The 15,941-nt window shown below is 40.3% G+C and overlaps 1 protein-coding gene across 3 annotated transcripts in view; it reads right to left on the bottom strand.

The window, feature by feature from the left end:
* The window catches only part of LOC125464894 (cation channel sperm-associated protein 4-like), an 81,128-nt gene that overhangs the window by 58,270 nt on the left and 6,917 nt on the right, over positions 1-15,941 (bottom strand). For 2 of the 3 annotated variants that reach the window (XM_059654336.1, XM_059654337.1), the window contains exon 2: positions 7,205-7,264. In XM_059654336.1, coding sequence (XP_059510319.1) covers positions 7,205-7,264 — 60 coding nt within the window. Of the gene's footprint in view, positions 1-2,085; positions 2,230-7,204; positions 7,265-15,941 lie in introns of all 3 variants that reach the window. The other variant, XM_059654335.1, reaches the window with a different exon arrangement.

The raw sequence follows: 15,941 nt of genomic DNA, 5'->3' as shown, positions 1-15,941 counted from the left end.
GTTTCCTCTAGTTCTACTTGCTAGGTACAACCAAGCAAAATTAATGTTTGTAGACTTCTACTGCCCCACTCTTTTGCATTGAACTATTAATGTGTTGAAAGGCCGCTGGGTCCCTCACAGCTTATGAGACTTTTACAAACCCCTAGACCTAAAACTTCATGCACCTATTGGCTCCCACAACTAACTCAGAGTCTTAAAAAGAACCTGAAAGAACTGCAGATGCTGGAAATCAGAAACAAAATCAGAAATTGCCAGAAAATCTCAGTTGGTCTGGCAGCATCTGTGCAGAGAAGACAGAGTTACTATTTCACGTCTATTGACCCCTCTACCTGAGTCTTAACTACATACTGCTACTAAACAGCTCCTCAAACAACTTCTGCCACAATACACATAAGTAGCAGACTGCACAGCATCAGTTACCAGAAGTATACCAATACGGAATGTGCTCCTCACTCTCTCTCTCGAAATAACTGATCTGTATCTGGAACTGCTCTTCAGTGATCCTCGGATTGTTTTGAGCCCACTCTTGCTCCTATGCAGATTTTAATGTAGCCACTAATATAATAGTGAAATAAAGAAACCATTGGAACTCCAGTTTCCACAAATGGACTAGGAGACCCAGGTTTAAGTCCCAGCTGCTCCAGAGGTGTGTAATTTCTCTGGACAGGTTGATTAGAAATAGGGGTTAAATTTTAAAAAGCATTTAGAGATTAACAGCTTATGCGGTACAACTGGGTAAAACAAAAGAAATACATTTCACCTCAAAACCAATGTAATTTTCATAAACTTCAGGGACAATGTTGTGATTTTTACAAATAGCAAAATTAAGGATTGAAATGTACACATGGGATTAACATTGAATTTAAATGTCTTAAACATACTTTAATTTTAAAAAAGTGAAACTTTTCAGATAGGATAAGTATGCCGTTCAACAGATATTAAATTATCCCTTCAGAGTCAGTATAGCTGTTTAGCAGTAATTATAAACTTACAACACTACTAAAATGCCAATTACATCAAATCTTAACAGTGAAGATTTTTTAAAAAAGGTGTTTACAGCAAAGACAATGTGTAAGAAAGGATATTCTCATCAGTTCAATTACTATTAATTGATTGCTTTCTAGGGAGACCTCAACAATTTATCCTCTGGAGAAGAACAGAAATATGGAGAGGAATTCTAGATTTTCACATTTCAATGGGCATGTGTAGACTCCAGAATTTGCTGCCATTTTCAGAGAACTAATGATGGAAAATGTTGATAGTTCCACTATCATTACGAAAGAAAATTCACTTCATTTATCATTGACAAACATTTATCTTAAATACCCATGTACAGTAGTGTATATTAGCCCACATGCATTGATTTAATAAAGTATTGTGAATGCAATTTGCCCAAGCCTGATTAAGCCACTCAGTCTCAAAAGAAAGAACCGATCTCTAAGTGAAAACACTGTATAACCATACCATTTTCTCTACAGTCTATTTTCTGCTGAATGCACAGCTGTGTGAAGTTTTACAGCTACCCCATTGTTCAAATTGACTGCCAGAGATGAGAAACCAGGCCCATGCCCTTTCTCACCACCTCATTATTTCCTGTCATTGCTTTAGTCCACAACCATAACCTTGCTGTAAATAACATTTAACGCATACTCATTTAGCAGCATGTCGCCTCTATATTATAGAAATCCACAATATTTCTTACATTAGCCCCGCTTGTCATAAAAAGCCTTTGTTCTGCAAGTTTGTGTTTAATCTTAACAATTTTGAATGTTTCCCCATCTAACTTACTTATTTTTTGTATATATTTTTACAGTACAATGTTCTTGGATCTAGCATTTCATCCTTCTCTACATTATCAGCATCACTGAAGGGAAATGATAGATTTTTCACGAACGCAGCTCAACAGAATATTGATACAGATACTCATGTCTTTATTAGAAGTCATCTATATATTGCTATTTTTACAGTCTGTACCAAATTTTCCATTTTTAAAAAGTGAATTCAAATCACTATAACACGATTTGAACTCATGTTCTCTAAATTATTGAATCAGTATACCAGATACAAGAACGAGCAATCTCATACCTCTGAGATAGCAGGGTCTGTCTGACAACTGATGGCAATACAGCTTCCAATAAGCAGTGCAATGATAAACGACCGCAGAACAGTATGGTCCAGCAATTTGCGTAAAACCCTTTGAGAAATTTTGTCTTGCACACTCCACTCATCCTAAACAGAAAATAAACCAAAATGAATTTCAAAATTCTCTGTACCAGTAGGCAGTGGAGAGTTGCTCAAATGCCTGTATTTCAAGCTGACACATTTTGCAGTTTGACTCTAAATCAAAATACAGGTAAGTTGGTATGGAATGTATCTTAGATTAAGCTATCTTGTAACAAACCACGAACTGTATACATTCCTGAGAAGAAGGGGAGTATTAATTTTAATCTTGTCCTCAAATTAGCCAGATTCTAAACAAGAAAAAGTCAAGCATTATAGATTTACTACACTATAGATTTATTTACTACACAGTATATCTATTAGTATACGAAGACAATAAAAGCTGACAAGTAAGTAATATATCAGATCCAATAGCGGTAGGTTGGAGATTCAAATCTCTTACTGTCTGAGCTCAGTATCTTAGGGCTTTAGGATCCCACATGTCTGTTCCAAAAGCTACTTCTTCTCAGCCCCTCTGTTTGACAATGCATACGTTTCAATATTATTGCGGTTGTCAATAGTAGTTAGATGTAATTTCAGAACAAAGCATTTGGCATTTGATAAGGTTCCCCATGGTAGGCTCATTCAGAAGGTCAGGAGGAATGGGATACAGGGGAACTTAGCTGCTTGGATACAGAATTGGCTGGCCAACAGAAGACAGCGAGTGGTAGTAGAAGGAAAATATTCTGCCTGGAAGTCAGTGGTGAGTGGAGTTCCACAGGGCTCTGTCCTTGGGCCTCTACTGTTTGTAATTTTTATTAATGACTTGGACGAGGGAATTGAAGGATGGGTCAGCAAGTTTGCAGACGACACAAAGGTCGGAGGTGTCGTTGACAGTATAGAGGGCTGTTGTAGGCTGCAGCGGGACATTGACAGGATGCAGAGATGGGCTGAGAGGTGGCAGATGGAGTTCAACCTGGATAAATGCGAGGTGATGCATTTTGGAAGGTCGAATTTGAAAGCTGAGTACAGGATTAAGGATAGGATTCTTGGCAGCGTGGAGGAACAGAGGGATCTTGGTGTGCAGATACATAGATCCCTTAAAATGGCCACCCAAGTGGACAGGGTTGTTAAGAAAGCATATGGTGTTTTGGCTTTCATTAACAGGGGGATTGAGCTTAAGAGTCGTGAGATCTTGTTGCAGCTCTATAAAACTTTGGTTAGACCGCACTTGGAATACTGCGTCCAGTTCTGGGCGTCCTATTATAGGAAAGATGTGGATGCTTTGGAGAGGGTTCAGAGGAGGTTTACCAGGATGCTGCCTGGACTGGAGGGCTTATCTTATGAAGAGAGGTTGACTGAGCTCAGTCTCTTTTCATTGGAGAAAAGGAGGAGGAGAGGGGACCTAATTGAGGTATACAAGATAATGAGAGGCATAGATAGAGTTGATAGCCAGAGACTATTTCCCAGGGCAGAAATGGCTAGCACGAGGGGTCATAGTTTTAAGCTGGTTGGAGGAAAGTATAGAGGGGATGTCAGAGGCAGGTTCTTTACGCAGAGAGTTGTGAGAGCATGGAATGCGTTGCCAGCAGCAGTTGTGGAAGCAAGGTCATTGGGGTCATTTAAGAGACTGCTGGACATGTATATGGTCACAGAAATTTGAGGGTGCATACATGAGGATCAATGGTCGGCACAACATTGTGGGCTGAAGGGCCTGTTTCTGTGCTGTACTGTTCTATGTTCTAAGAAAATATGCTATCACGTTGGGGCCAGCAGCTCCTAATCACCCTCTCACTGTCTATCGTGCTCACCATCATGGTGATCCATCATCCACAAGTCAAACAGAAAATGAACAGAATGTTCATTGTTGGATAGGGAGTATCCAATCAAAACAAGCTTTCTTAAAATTTCTGATACATTTTTCAGTCCACAAAGACTACTTGAGTAGGAATTTCTAACTGGGTTCTGAGGCCCGGTGGAATCACAGAGTGAGCAAATAAGATTGCAAGCTTCGAGGCAGCATTGGCAGCCAGAGAGGGAATTCAGATTTGACAGTCCCAGAATCAATTACGAAATGTGCGCAAATTTGACTCGTTGTGGGCTTGAAGAGATCCTAATCCAATAAGTTCTGAGGCCTGATCACTTACACCAATACAGCATGTAAATTGGCATATAAAAACCTAAAGAACTGTGGATGCTATAAATCAGAAAAAGAAGTTGCGAGAAAAGATGAGCAGGTCTGGTGACATCTGCGAAGAGAAACTAGTGTTGGCGTTTCAGTCCAGTGAACCTTCTACAGAAATGGCAGATTTTTTAGCTTGTTTTTATGCCTGTAGATATCTTCTGATCGACTTGTTCAGGGATGTTCTTACATACTTTTACGTCAGAAAAAGCACTTGTATCACTTGAGGGAATCCTAGGCAGCTGAAAACTCTAACTTTAATAGAATTTTACTAATGAAGGACCACAAGTTGTAGATCAGCTTGGATAAGAGAAGACTCTATGGTCAATATAAGTGACAATTCTTAGAATGAATGAGGGCTACTTCATTGATGAAAATCCACAAGATGAAATCCTGGACCTGGACAATAAACCAGATGAAGTGGGCAAAAGAAAGGATTATACTTGAGAAACAACAGTCATAAAATAGTGAGGTGCATAATGAAAACAGAAGTGTTTCTCAAGAAATGGGATGAAGGGGACCCAGGTCAGCTCAGATGAATTGGATGGAATAGCTAGCAGATCACACAGTGGAGTGGCTATAAGAAATAATTACGTGAGATGGATAAAATATTGGTTATCAAAATTCTAACAAGTAGAAAAAGGTTTGAGTAAGAGACAAAAAAAAGACAATGACATTTAAAAAAATACAGTTTTGATATGGAAAAGCAGAGGTGAGATATGAGAGAGATTAAATGTATAAGATGGAATTTGTATTGGTATACTGCCTTTCATGCATTCAAGACATATCAAACTACCACAGAGTCAATTAAGAAGTATGGGTGCAGTTGTAATGTAGGGCAACATAGCAACCAATTTTCAGAACAAAAGGTCCCCAAACTGCAGTTAAATAAGTTACCATGTAATTTAGGGAAACTGGTTAACAGGCACATCCTGATGAGGATGATTTTTTCACCTTTCCTCAAATGATACATACAAGCTTTTCCATCCATCTCAGCTGCCAGATGGGATTTGGGTTCAATGACTTTCAATGTTTCATCGAAAGAACACACATCCAAACTGCAACATCTTCATTATTGCACTTAAGTGACATCCTACATTTAAACTCAGATCACTGGCTTCAATCCATTAATTTCCTGATTAAGAGGCTACAATTGGGTTAGAGCCGACATTCAACGTCAAATAAAAAAAAAATTAGAGGTAGGAAGAGTATACACTACAAAGAAAGAGACTGAATAGTGTAGATAAACAGAATTCCTTAGTTTATATCTCAAACATCCTCCACATCCATGATCTTTCAAAATTTCTATATCATTCCAGCTTTGGTCTTTCACGCATCTCTTACTTTCTTCATTCCACCAATGCTAACCAAGTCTTTAATGAGCCTGGGCCGCAGTTTGAGAAATCCTTCCCTAAGCTTTTCCAATTCATCCTCCTCATTCAAAACACCACCTAAACTACAACTGTCCAAGTAACTACTTCTCTAGCTCAACACCGATATCTGACGATTATACTCCTGTGAAACATTTCACACTGACTTTCTGCTGTTGTGGTTCAAAGGTAAGATTTTCTGACAAAACAATAAAAAGGCCCCTAGAATTTGAGCTTTTAATTTGGGCATAGAGTAGAAAAGCAAAGATAGATGAAGAATTGATGGAAAATATAAACTAAGCCCAAATTAAAAATTAACTATGTTAAAGCTTACAATTTTGGGCATCTGATTATAAAAAGACACATGCGGTATACAATTTAACCAGGTGGCGTAGGGGATGGAAATCAGTAATCAGGAGCAGTTATGAGAACCAAAGCAGAAAAAGCAAACAGAGGATTTCATATAGGATACCACGGTGTAGAGCTGGATGAACACAGCAGGTCAAGCAGCATCAGAGGAGCAGAAAAGCTGGACCCTTCTTCAGAAAAGGTCTGAAAAGGTCCATTTTCTGAAGAATGGTTTGGACCCGAAATGTTAGCTTTCCTGCTCGGCCTGCTATGTTCATCCAGGTCTTCACCTTGTTATCTCAGATTCTCTAGCATTGGCAATTCCTACTGTCTCTTTTTGAAATATGGAAAGGATGATTGAAAAGGGAAAGCTACTTCCTCTTTGTGGTAGATCAATAAGGGGGTATTAATTTACAAAGATCGCTATCGGAGTCAGGATTGGTTTAGAAGAGATGTAAATACATACAGGAAGTGGTTGAGACCTAGGACAGAATCTTGCACAGGCAGGAGGAGTCTTGGCTGTTGGCAAGACAGCTGCACCACCTCTTTTAAAGAAAACCCCATTATATTTTGTATTATACTCAAGTATTTGACATGGCTAAAGGCATCCTTAGCATCAACAGCCTCACGGGCAAGAAGTCACAGACAACATGAATGTTAGCTGGTCACAGACTACCACTTATGGCCTCAATTGGCAGTCAGCCAGGAAAACTGCAACTAAGTCATCCTGCCAAGGACCTGATTGGGTAAGAAAATGGCAGGGTCCCCAGCCACCATCTTCTTGCCTGATTAAGTGCCTCCACATGTCATTAAGCTCACCTTGGGAGAAGGTACACAATTTCACCCCTACACTATTGCTCTTCTGAAGTGAAACTTAATAAGTATTTGGAAAGTAAACAGCTATGAGCTTAAACTGACTTTAAATCATTTCTATTAATAAGCCAGCAGACACGGTAGATGCAATGTTCTCCATGTACTATGAAAATATTGTTTTCAGAAAATGCTCATGCCTTGGAATTATAAAGGTGCCTATTGCTCAAAATGCAGTTTACATTTTTCAGAGCATACCAAACTAATGTATCTTGTCAAAACTGTAACACAGATTGTCAAGCTAATGCTAGCAAACAATAGATTTGTGACATACCTTTCCTTCTATGATATCATTAAAGTTTATTTTCAACTCTTTGACGATGATTCTGGGTTCCTACAACAGAAAGAAACGATTATTTTGCGTAGAAGTGACATACCACGTACTTAAAAACTGAGACGTAATTTTATAAGTAGCAAATTTAACCTTTCCCTCAGATCTTATTTACTAGAATGATTTTAGGCTTGTGACGTAACTGTGGACATGTCATGTCTTGCAGTTTGTGTGTGTGTGTGTGCGCGCGCGTGCGTGTGCGTGTGTTTACGCACAGTTAACAACTACTAGTTTACTGTAGTTGTTGTTAACTGGCAACTAGCAATCGATAGGAATAAGTTTTCTCAGTTCCTGGGAACTGTTCATGCAGATTGCTATATGGATTAGTGTTTCGGAGAAGGGAATGATAGAGTGGAATTAGCTTAGTGTGAAGAGTAGTGTTAGTCCCAGACCAGGACTGTTGGGATAAAACCCTGAAGCAGTTACTTAAAACTTAGTACATTGAAGCTCAGATGTATGAGAGGTGTAGAAAAAGGAAAGGTGCATGATGGCTTCTTCCTGGAACTATCTGCAGTTACAAATTAAAAAGTTCAAGTTACAAGTAACTTAGACCACCAAGGTGTTAGATACAGGGTCTCTGGTGTATTGTGTGTATGTGGAGTGTTTTAGGTACTATATAGTGATGTATTCTGGGTACCATATAAAAGTTGTATCAGTGATAATGGGAACTGCAGATGCTGGAGAATCCAAGATAATAAAATGTGAGGCTGGATGAACACAGCAGGCCCAGCAGCACATGTGTGCTCCTGAGCCTGCTGTGTTCATCCAGCCTCACATTTTATTACCATATAAAAGTTGTTTTGTTTCTTTTCAATTTACAAAGTGTTTTTGGATTAACAAGGCTATACTTGTACTGTGTATTTAAAAAAACACTTTGAACAATCAGGGCAGGGAGGGGGACATTAGTGCACAGCACTGTGGTATGGTTTATGAATTGATGGTTTAGATTTTTCTACCTTGACTTCATTTCACCAGCCAGAAGATGCTGAGTCTGTGGAATGCATTTCCAAAGAAGGCTGAAGAGGCCACACAATAGAGTGTATTTAAGACTGAGATACATAGGTTCTTAACTGATAAAGAGATCAAAGGCTATTGGAGAAGGTGGGAGAATTGGATTGAGAAAAACTGTAATGATTGAATGGTGGAGCAGATGCAATAGGCCAAATGGCTTAATCCTACTTGTATATCTTATTGTCTTATTTCTTTTCACAGTTAAACACAAATATATCATAAAGCAAGATCAACAGCATTGTGTGCTTTTGTTCAACTGAGACCACATTGTTAAAACCAAACAAAAACATGTTCTATCAAGCAAGCTTCTGATCTGGGATCTGGCTTGTCCAACAATAACATTAGCTGTAATCATAATACTTTGTTCCCAGATATCCTACCCTGATGACTAGAACAGTAGTATGATTATATGTGTGATCCTCAAGTCAGAATTTTCTCCTTTGTCAGTTAAAGCATGTTGTTGAGAGAGATTCACTGTGCCTGGCCCATTATGCCTCAGAGCAATTTTTCTCACATAATATTCCACTTTTCTTTTCATTAATCATGCAAATATCATGGCCATCCTGATGGACTGGAATAGGATGAGGGTCTTGACTGCATACTTTGATTGACCGTTGTCCACCCTCACTCTTCAAAAGGACTGCTTCCCTTTGATTTTTCACACATGGCACTTTGCCCGAAACACTTGCCACAAAGGCAGCTAGCACATGCAGCAATCATGATGCTGACACATCATTATGCCATACAGTAATATGTCCCCTTCCTCCTCTTGACTGTTCCTTGTCACTTTTCAGGAGCAAACTGTCTGCCTCTTCCTCTAAGCTCAAAGTAATGCAAGCCACAATGACTGACAGTCTGTAACAGTGCACCAAAGACCCTGTAAGGTAAGAGAACATGGCCCACAGAGGCTGGCTGCCCGTAAGACAGTGCTGAAGTCAGTCAGTACGTGCAAAGAAAGGACTGTGAAATAGTCATGTTGCCAATGTTCAAACAAACAATTTGAGTATTATCTGAACGAGTGTCAACCTGGATGTGAGTTTGCTCACTGAGCTGCAAGGTTAGTTTTCAGACGTTTCGTCACCATTCTAGGTAACATCAGTGAGCCTCCGACGAAGCGCTGGTGTTATGTCCTTCTTCCTATATATCTGGTTAGGTTTCCTTGGGTTGGTGACGTCATTTCCTGCGTTGGTGATGTCATTTCCTGTTCTTTTTCTCAGGGGGGTGGTAGATTGGCTCCAAATCAATGTGTTTGTTGATGGAGTTCCGGTTGGAATGCCATGCTTCTAGGAATTCTTGTGTGTCTCTCTGTTTGGCTTGTCCTAGGATGGATGTGTTGTCCCAATCAAAGTGGTGTCCTTCCTCATCTGTATGTAAGGATACGAGTGATAGTGGGTCATGTCGTTTTGTGGTTAGTTGATGTTCATGTATCCTGGTGGCTAGCTTTCTGCCAGTTTGTCCAATGTAGTGTTTGTCACAGTTCTTGCAAGGTATTTTGTAGATGACGTTCGTTTTGTTTGTTGTCTGTATAGGGTCTTTTAAGTTCATTAGCTGCTGTTTTAGTGTGTTGGTGGGTTTGTGGGCTACCCTGACGCCAAGAGGTCCGAGTAGTCTGGCAGTCATTTCGGAAATGTCTTTGATGTAGGGGAGAGTGGTTGTGGTTTCTGAGCCCGTTTTGTCTGTTTGTTTGGGTTTATTGCTGAGGAATCGGCGGACTGTGTTCATAGGGTACCCATTCTTTTTGAATACGCTGTATAGGTGATTTTCCTCTGCTCTGCGTAGTTCCTCTGTGCTGCAGTGTGTGGTGGCTCATTGGAATAATGTTCTAATGCAGCTTCGTTTGTGGGTGTTGGGATGGTTGCTCCTGTAGTTCAGAATTTGGTCCGTATGTGTTGTTTTCCTGTAGACGCTGGTTTGAAGTTCCCCGTTGGCTGTTCGCTCTACTGCGACATCTAGGAATGGCAGTTTGTTGTTGTTTTCCTCCTCTTTTGTGAATGTTATGCCAGTAAAGGGTGTTATTGATGGTCTTGAAGGTTTCCTCTAATTTGTTTTGTTTATTGATGACAAAGGTGTCATCCACATAGCTGACCCAAAGTTTGGGTTGGATGATTGGCAGAGCTGTTTGTTCGAGTCTCTGCATTACTGCCTCTGCTAAGAACCCTGATATCGGAGATCCCATGGGTGTTATGTTGGTTTGTCTGGTTGGAGTGTCAACCTGTAATTAATTCCAGGCTAAGTCTTGTAAATAAATATCAGTTTGCCCTATTATAAAAAAAAATCAAGAGAGTAAGCTACTGCTTACAATCCACAAGTCGCCTTCAACTTACAGCTCATTGCTCCAAATCAAAAATGATAAGAGGGAAGTAGCAAGAGTTCTAACAATAAACTGGAATATACTTGACGTTAAAATTACAGGAGGGCCAGAGAAGATCCCAGAACTACAAAAAAAACAAAAGTGGAGTTTCGCTTTGTGTAAGGGCCACAGGAGAATACGGCAGAAGCTGAACATGCATGTGATGGCAGTAGTATTCCAGTGGCAGTGGAACAGGTTAGGTTAAAACAAATAGGTATGGAAGGAACACAGTGCACAGCAGGAACCACTGGTGGAGGCCTCCAGACATCATATCAGTGAGCTAAATACACGAGTTACCTACGGAGGGAATCCAAGGAACAGAGCCAAATCTGGAAAATGGAAGTTTGGGCTATTAGTTTTTCCTTTACAACTCAGAAGAATAGTCAAAATATCCATTTATTGATTACAAAGGGCACGTAACCTTCGGAGAAGCTCTGTTCAATACATTTGACACCCAAAATGGAACAAACTCTCTGGATCGGAAACTGTTCAGCAATGGCTTTTGGGTTTGCTTTACATTACAGCTTATCATACACATTCAAAAAGTCCGCAAGTAAGACAGGTCTCCCTCTCTTCAGCCCTCTCTCCAGCCCCAACTCCCACACCACCCTCTGAGTGGAAGAAAACTAGCACCAAAAAACTCTGCAAAGAAATTTGAACTCAAAACAAAAACCAAGTTCCAACTGACCTGCTACTGAATTGAGGATCGCCTCACTCCATCCCTTTGTGGAGGGACTCTTCAGCCACAGAATTTGTTCCTTTCTACCTCTATTTTTGACCCACAATGTTTCTACAAATGCATCTAACCTATTTGTGAATGAACACATGTGTCTGGATTTAAAGATGGATATAGTTTAAATTTGCTTATTTGTAGTTAACAATCTAGTCTAATAAGAAGTTTGTTACAAATAAGCAAGTTTTTCCTTTCTTGTTTTTTTGGTGGAACCTGTATGGGCTTCTTTCAAACAGTTCTATATTTCATGATAATAATGCTGTTGAAATACGACTCCACATTGTTACAACCAGTATCATGACTTTAGATGAGCCTGGTTATAATTTGAAGACAGATCAAAGTTTAATTCCAATGTGTTTTGTTTTTCGAAAAAACAACAGAACTGATGCAGCCAAAATAACAGTGGATATAAATTCAGTTGCTGCCTGGAGATAGAGACCCTGAAATGTATCCGCAGCAAAATCTGAAAAACATTCAAGTTATGGCTGCATTGTTGTTTCTCCAATTTTTTCTCCACTTTTCCAAGATGATGAGAGAAACAGCCTGGGACGGCAAGAGCTCAACCTCTTGTTGTCAGAAATGTAATTTTCTTCTCTCCGCTCTGCTGCTCAAAAGTTGTTCAGTGTATATTCTGCAGCCTAGTTCCTTTGTTTTCTCAAGCTGGCTAAGTGGCAGGCGAACCTTTCAGCTTCCAACGTGTGAAATTATAATGCACGCATAAATTAAGCTGGCAAAACAAATTTCTTGACACCAGCTCAGATGTCTGGTTTCAATGTCTTTAGACAAATGGTCATTCCAGGGCTGAAGACTTCCTTCATTCATATGGTTCTGGCAGAGATTACCGCGATCTGTGGTCAGGTGACCATGATAGCCATTCTGGGTCTATATTTTCTAAAATCCATTTTAGTCTATGAATGGTCTCAGATATAACAATAAGATATTGGAAGTTAAGTTCAATCGTCCATATTTACTGTTATCATAACAGTTCCCTACCACAAAGAGTGAATAATATTTCTCTTATTTTGGATGAGCATTCTGTTAGGAATATAAAATAACAGTACAAAGATTGAAATGGCAATACACACATCCCGTGTTCACTCTCTCTTTCCTAACCTGAATTTAAAATCCAATTTAGGATGAACAGTTGCACAAGTACCCTGGGTTGTGCTAGCATCTCAAATCTTACCCTTTCATAGCTCAATTCTATACCTGGGATGCAATTTAATTTTTAGAAGGTTCGTGAGTTGTAATCTGTGGTTTGTTTCCAGTAGGTTATCTGGTTTTAACAGATTATACCCTTCTCTTATTTAGTGTTATACCAACCTTATTCAACCCATTAAGCTTTGAGACTCGGCCCTGCTCCTTAGATCCCCCAGATAACTCTGTATTTAGTTCACTGACTGGAGGCCTCTACCAGTGGTTCCTGCTGTGCAGTATGTTCCCTTCATATCTATTTGCTTTGGTCTAACCTGTTCCACTTTCACTGGAACACTACTGCCACCACATGGATGTTCAATTTCTGCCATATTCTTCTGTGGCCCTTTGGCAAAGTGAAGCTTCACCTTCATTTTCTCTTTGCAGGCCTGGGAACTCCTCTCGTCCTCCTGTAATTTTATCTGCAAGTCGTATGTTGACCAGATCTGTAGCTGTGGCCTGCCATTTTCTGTCACCTTCCCTAGCTCTGGTTTTCTTTTATAAAAGATAGCCTAACTGTAGCCCAAATTCTTTCTGATGCAGTTGGCCTGCCCTCTACTCTATCTAATTCAAGTTACCACCTGGACTCAAGAGTTAGCTTGAACTTTACTACCTCCTGTGGAGCTTCCAAACTACTCCAGCCCCTTTTGCCATTTTCTGCTGGCATTCTCCAGACTTTACAGCACAGAAAGGCTGTATTTTCCCAACTTGACGGGTATATTTTACTACGAGACAAACTGTTCCCTGAACAATAGTAAGCCAATTACTAAGGCTCTGAATTGAAAAACAAAGTAGGAATTTTGGTATTTACCGATGCTATGTTTAAAAAGTGACAAAGTTACAGCCCATGTGTGTTAAAAGAGAAAAGTGTCCTGTATGGATAGGGGAAATAAATTATAACTGTTTAACCTTTAGATGTGCTAGATTCTCAGTCTGAGATCGTAGCTGTTTAACAGATGGCTGGCTTTCTCAGCAGTAATGAATGTGTAGGTCTTTGAGCTCTCAGTGAATGATTGTTTCCCCAATTTGCTTTTTCCCCCCCGAGATGGCAAAAGAAACAGAAGGAGAAAAAGAACTCCAGCTCTTGTCGCAAATTAATTGGTCAAAAAAGTTGTTGAAATATGGTCCCATATGTCTAAGGGGAGGGGATGACCGAGTGGCATTATCACTGGACTGTTAGTCCAGAGACCCATGTAATATCCTGGGGATAATGGGAACTGCAGATGCTGGAGAATCCAAGATAACAAAAGTGTGAAGCTGGATGAACACAGCAGGCCCAGCAGCATCTCAGCCGGGTGTGGTCCTGAGATGCTGCTTGGCCTGCTGCATTCATCCAGCTTCTCACTTTGTTATCTAATATCCTGGGAACCTGGGTTCAAATCCAAGCACAGCAGATGGAATTTGAATTCAACAAAAATCTGGAATGAAAGTCTAATGACAACCATGAAACCATTGTCAATTGTTGGAAAAATCCATCTGATTCACTAATGTCCATCAGGGAGGGGAAAAAAAAACATCCTTACTTGGTCTGGACTACATTTGACTTTAGACCCAGCAATGTGGTTGACTATTATCTATTCACTGGGCAATAAATGCTGGCCTAGCCAGCATCGCCGTCATCCTGTGGATGATTTTTTAAAAATTCCAGAGTCTGGCTACACTGTCTTTCCAAACTAGCTAATGGGCAACAAGCCTTTCATCTCTCAATATACTAAGTTTGTGAATTAAACAGGAGATGCTAATTTTTTGATGCTGGCTCAGTTGTTTGATTTCAATGTCATATGAATAAATAAAAGGTCTCTCTATATGCCATCCCACCTCATTGACCAATCCCCACCACTCCCTACCTGCACTCACCTATCACCATTCCACCCACCTCCCCCAGCCTCATCCCTCTTCTCTCTAATAATTTCTCAGTTCCCTTCCTTGTATCCATTTCTGAAAAAGGGTCCTGACACAAAACGTCAGTTTTCCTGCTCTTCTGATGCTGCCTGGCCCGCTGTGTTCCTCCAGCTCCACTGTTATCTCTGACTCCAGTCCCAAGCGTTTTATTTCACATGGATCATTTGAAGCTGGAAGCCAATGGCAGCCATTTTACATTTCACATTTCTTCTTTTATAAACCCAATTTAGTACATGTAAGGCACCAGATGTAACAATTAGATCATGTAAGTTAAAATTTGATAATCCATATTTAATAAAATTGTTACAATAAAGAGAATGATGCATCTTGGGTAAACAGATCTGGCAGCATCTGTGAAGGAAAAAAAAATCAGAGTTAACATTTCGGGTCTGATGACCCTTCCTCCGAACTGTTGGCAACTGGGAACATGTTGGTTTATATGCAGAAAATAGGGAGGGGTATGGGATAGGGAGTAAATGATAGGATAAAGGACAGAGCCCAAAGAAAGAGAAGAGCAGAGATAACAAGCTGTACAGCTGGATGAACACAGCAGGCCAAACAGCATCAGAGGAGCAGGAAAGCTGACGATTCGGGCCTAGACCCTTCTTCAGAAATGGAAGAAGCCAAGAGCATTTGGACAGATAAAGGAGATGATGATGATCTGGTTGGAGAGTGAATAGCTGTTAATGAGGACTGTTAGTGGCTAATAACAGCTATTGAGTAATGGCAGGCTCTGTGATAACAAGATAGGTGCGGGAGATAGGGTGCTAGGATATGGGAGAGTTGAAGCCCTAAAATTATTGAACTTGATATTGAGTCTGGAGGGCTGCAGGGTCCCAAGCAGAAAACGAGGTGTTATTCGTCCAGCTCATGTTGAGCTTCGCTGGAACATTGCAGCAACCCAGAGACAGAGATGTTGGGCAGAGAACATAGGTGGAGTATTAAAGTGGCAGGCAACTGGAAGCTCAGGGTTTTTTTTAATGAGCAGAACCTAAATGTTCTGCGAACCGGTCACCCATTCTATGCATTGTTTTCCCAATGTAGAGGGAGACTAGAGATGTTCACCCTCCTAGCCAGATCGTTATCAACTCCTTTGTCGGTCCAACTGCTCTTCTTTTCTCTCTCTCTCTCCATGGGTTCTATCCTTTACCCCATCCCCCACCCCCCACCTATTTTCTGCATATAAACCAATGTTTTCCCACCTATCATCAGTTCTGAGGAACGGTCACTGGACCTGAAATGTTAATTCTGACTTGTTTCTTCAAAAGATGCTATCAGAGCTGCTGAGCTTTTCCGGCAACTTCTGTTTTTGCTCCTGATTTACAGCATCCGCAGTTCTTTCAGTTTTTATTTAGTATTTAACTCACTGCCACATTTCCGCTGGGCACGTCCACTTTGAAGATGTTCTGCTACTCTCTCAGACAGGATTTCCATTCCAATCTTTCTCCTTTTTCACCGACATTAATTTCACTGTCACTCCTGGTGTTTGA

This window comes from Stegostoma tigrinum, chromosome 24 (assembly GCF_030684315.1).
Source record: "Stegostoma tigrinum isolate sSteTig4 chromosome 24, sSteTig4.hap1, whole genome shotgun sequence".
Lineage (NCBI taxonomy): Eukaryota > Metazoa > Chordata > Chondrichthyes > Orectolobiformes > Stegostomatidae > Stegostoma > Stegostoma tigrinum.
The sequence above is the reverse complement of the archived record's forward strand: the minus strand, read 5'-3'. Positions and strand labels throughout refer to the sequence as shown.